This window comes from Castanea sativa, chromosome 11, assembly GCF_040712315.1.
Source record: "Castanea sativa cultivar Marrone di Chiusa Pesio chromosome 11, ASM4071231v1".
Classification (NCBI taxonomy): Eukaryota; Viridiplantae; Streptophyta; class Magnoliopsida; order Fagales; family Fagaceae; genus Castanea; species Castanea sativa.
The window spans coordinates 18,347,170-18,349,403 of NC_134023.1; the positions used below are offsets into that span (position 1 = coordinate 18,347,170).

The 2,234-nt window shown below is 45.8% G+C and overlaps 1 protein-coding gene across 1 annotated transcript; it reads left to right on the forward strand.

Annotated features, from left to right (window-relative positions):
• Window positions 1-380: 380 nt before the first annotated feature.
• LOC142616176 (uncharacterized) lies at window positions 381-2,234 on the forward strand. The gene is made up of 4 exons (XM_075789043.1): window positions 381-874; window positions 1,232-1,382; window positions 1,731-1,885; window positions 2,006-2,234. Exons 1-4 carry the CDS (start codon window positions 381-383, stop codon window positions 2,232-2,234), a joined length of 1,029 nt encoding a protein of 342 aa, XP_075645158.1.

Sequence of the window (2,234 nt, forward strand, 5' to 3'; positions counted from 1 at the left end):
GCGTGCCCCAAGGACAGCTACCCGCTTTTAAGGATAGATATCCTGGTGGATTTGATGGCAAGACACTAGCTGCTGAGCTTTATGGATGAGTTTTCAGGGTACAACCAAATAAAGCTGGATGAGGCCAACTAGGAGAAAACCTCTTTCATCACAAGCCAGGGTCTCTTCTGTTATAAGGTGATGCCACTCAGCCTCAAGAACACAGGCGCAATCTATCAAAGACTTATGAACAAGATGTTTTCACACCAAATTGGGAGGAACGTCAAAGTTTATGTAGATGACATGCTGATAAAAAGCGTACAGAAGGATGACCACCTAGACGACCTGAAGGAGACATTCGAGACCACGAGGCACTATAACATGAAGCTGAGCCCAAGCAAATGTATGTTCGGAGTGACCATAGGGATTTTCTTAGTAAGATTGCAGCACTTAAAAAATTTGTTTCAAGAGTGACGAGTAAGTGTCTCCCCTTCTTCCGCACATTAAAAAGGGCCTTTGAATGGACGACTGAATGCCAACTAGCATTCGGAGATCTTAAGGCATACCTGTCTTCCCCACCTTTGCTAAGCCTGCCTAGACCAAAAGAAGAGCTCTTCCTTTACTTAGCCGTCTCCTCAACCGTTGTCAGTGCAACTCTAGCAAGGAAGAGGACGAAGCCCAAAGACCCATATACTTCACTAGCCAAGCTTTTCGAGGGGCAGAAGGAAGGTACCCCCTATGGAGAAACTCGCCTTTGCGTTGGTAATCGCAGTACGCAAGCACAAGCCATACTTTCAAGCCTACGCTATAGCTGTCTTGACAGAAAAACCCTTGAGGAGAGCGATGAGCTGTCTAGAGTCGGCAGGACAAATGGCGCTACGGGCGATCAAGATGAGTGAGTTTGATAGACAGTATCGTCTGTGTACAACCATAAAAGGGCAGGTTTTAGCCGACTTCGTTGTTGAGTTCACTCACGAAGAGTAGGGAATGAAAGGGAATTCCCAGTGGACGATCCATACGGATGGGTTGACAAACAAAAATGCGGGAGGAGCTGGGATAGTGCTTCGCAGCCCAGAAGGGGATGAGGTTGATTGCATGGTTTGACTAAACTTCCCAAGAACAAACAATGAGGCCGAATACGAAGCCCTGATAGGATGACTGGATCTCAAGTGAGTAACAGGAGCTTTGGGTGCAATAGTTCACTGCAACTCCTACGTAGTCATAAGCAGATTAATGGCATTTAAGAATGCAGGGGGGAGTGGATAAAGGAATACCTCGAACAGGTGAAGTATCAGATGCAGTACTTTAATGCCAAATTTATTCAAATCCCGAGAGAGGAGAATGAGAGAGCCAATCGCCTCGCTAAGATAGCATCAGCTGATGACATGTCTTTGCCCAGTCAGGTACTCTTTTTTGTCTAGAACTCGCCAGTAACAAATATAGTCAGTGTGCAGGAGATATGTATCTAGGACAACTAGACGACACCAATTACCTCCTATCTAAAGGACAGTGTATTGCCAAATAACAAGGAAGGTGTGAGGAAGATGAGAGTCTACACTGCACGGTTCATACTTATCAAAGACATCCTCTACAAAAAGGGCTTCTCCCGCTCCTATCTGAGGTGTCTTGTCCCCAAGGATGTAGACTATGTCATGAGAGAAGTCCACGAAGGAGTGTGTGGGAACCACTTAGGATCACGATCCTTAGTCCATAAGCTGATCAGGACTGGATACTACTGGCCCACCATGCAGAAGGATGCCCAAGCGTACGTCAGGAAATGTGTCAAATGTCAGAGGTTTGGAAATCTCATAAGGCAGCCGACAGAGGACCTCGCTCCAATGATGGCCCTGTGGCCCTTTGCTCAATGGGGTCTCGATATCATGGGATCATTTCCTATAGCAGTTAGGTAGCTGAAGTTCCTTTTGGACATCATAAACTACTTCACAAAATGGGTAGAGGTTGAAGCCTTAACTATCATCACGGAAAAGAATGTATGTAGTTTTGTGTGGAGGAACATTGTTTGTAGATACGGAATACCCAGGATCCTAGTCTCAGACAATGGGAAACAGTTCAACAATAATGCATTCAGGGATTTCTGCTCGCAGCTTGGGATCAAGAACCACTACTCTTCACCTACGCACCCTCAGGCTAATGGACAGGTTGAAGTCACGAATCAATCCTTGCTGAAAATCATTAAGACTCGGCTTGTGGGGACAAAAGGTATTCGGCCAGAAGAATTGGCAAGTGTACTATAG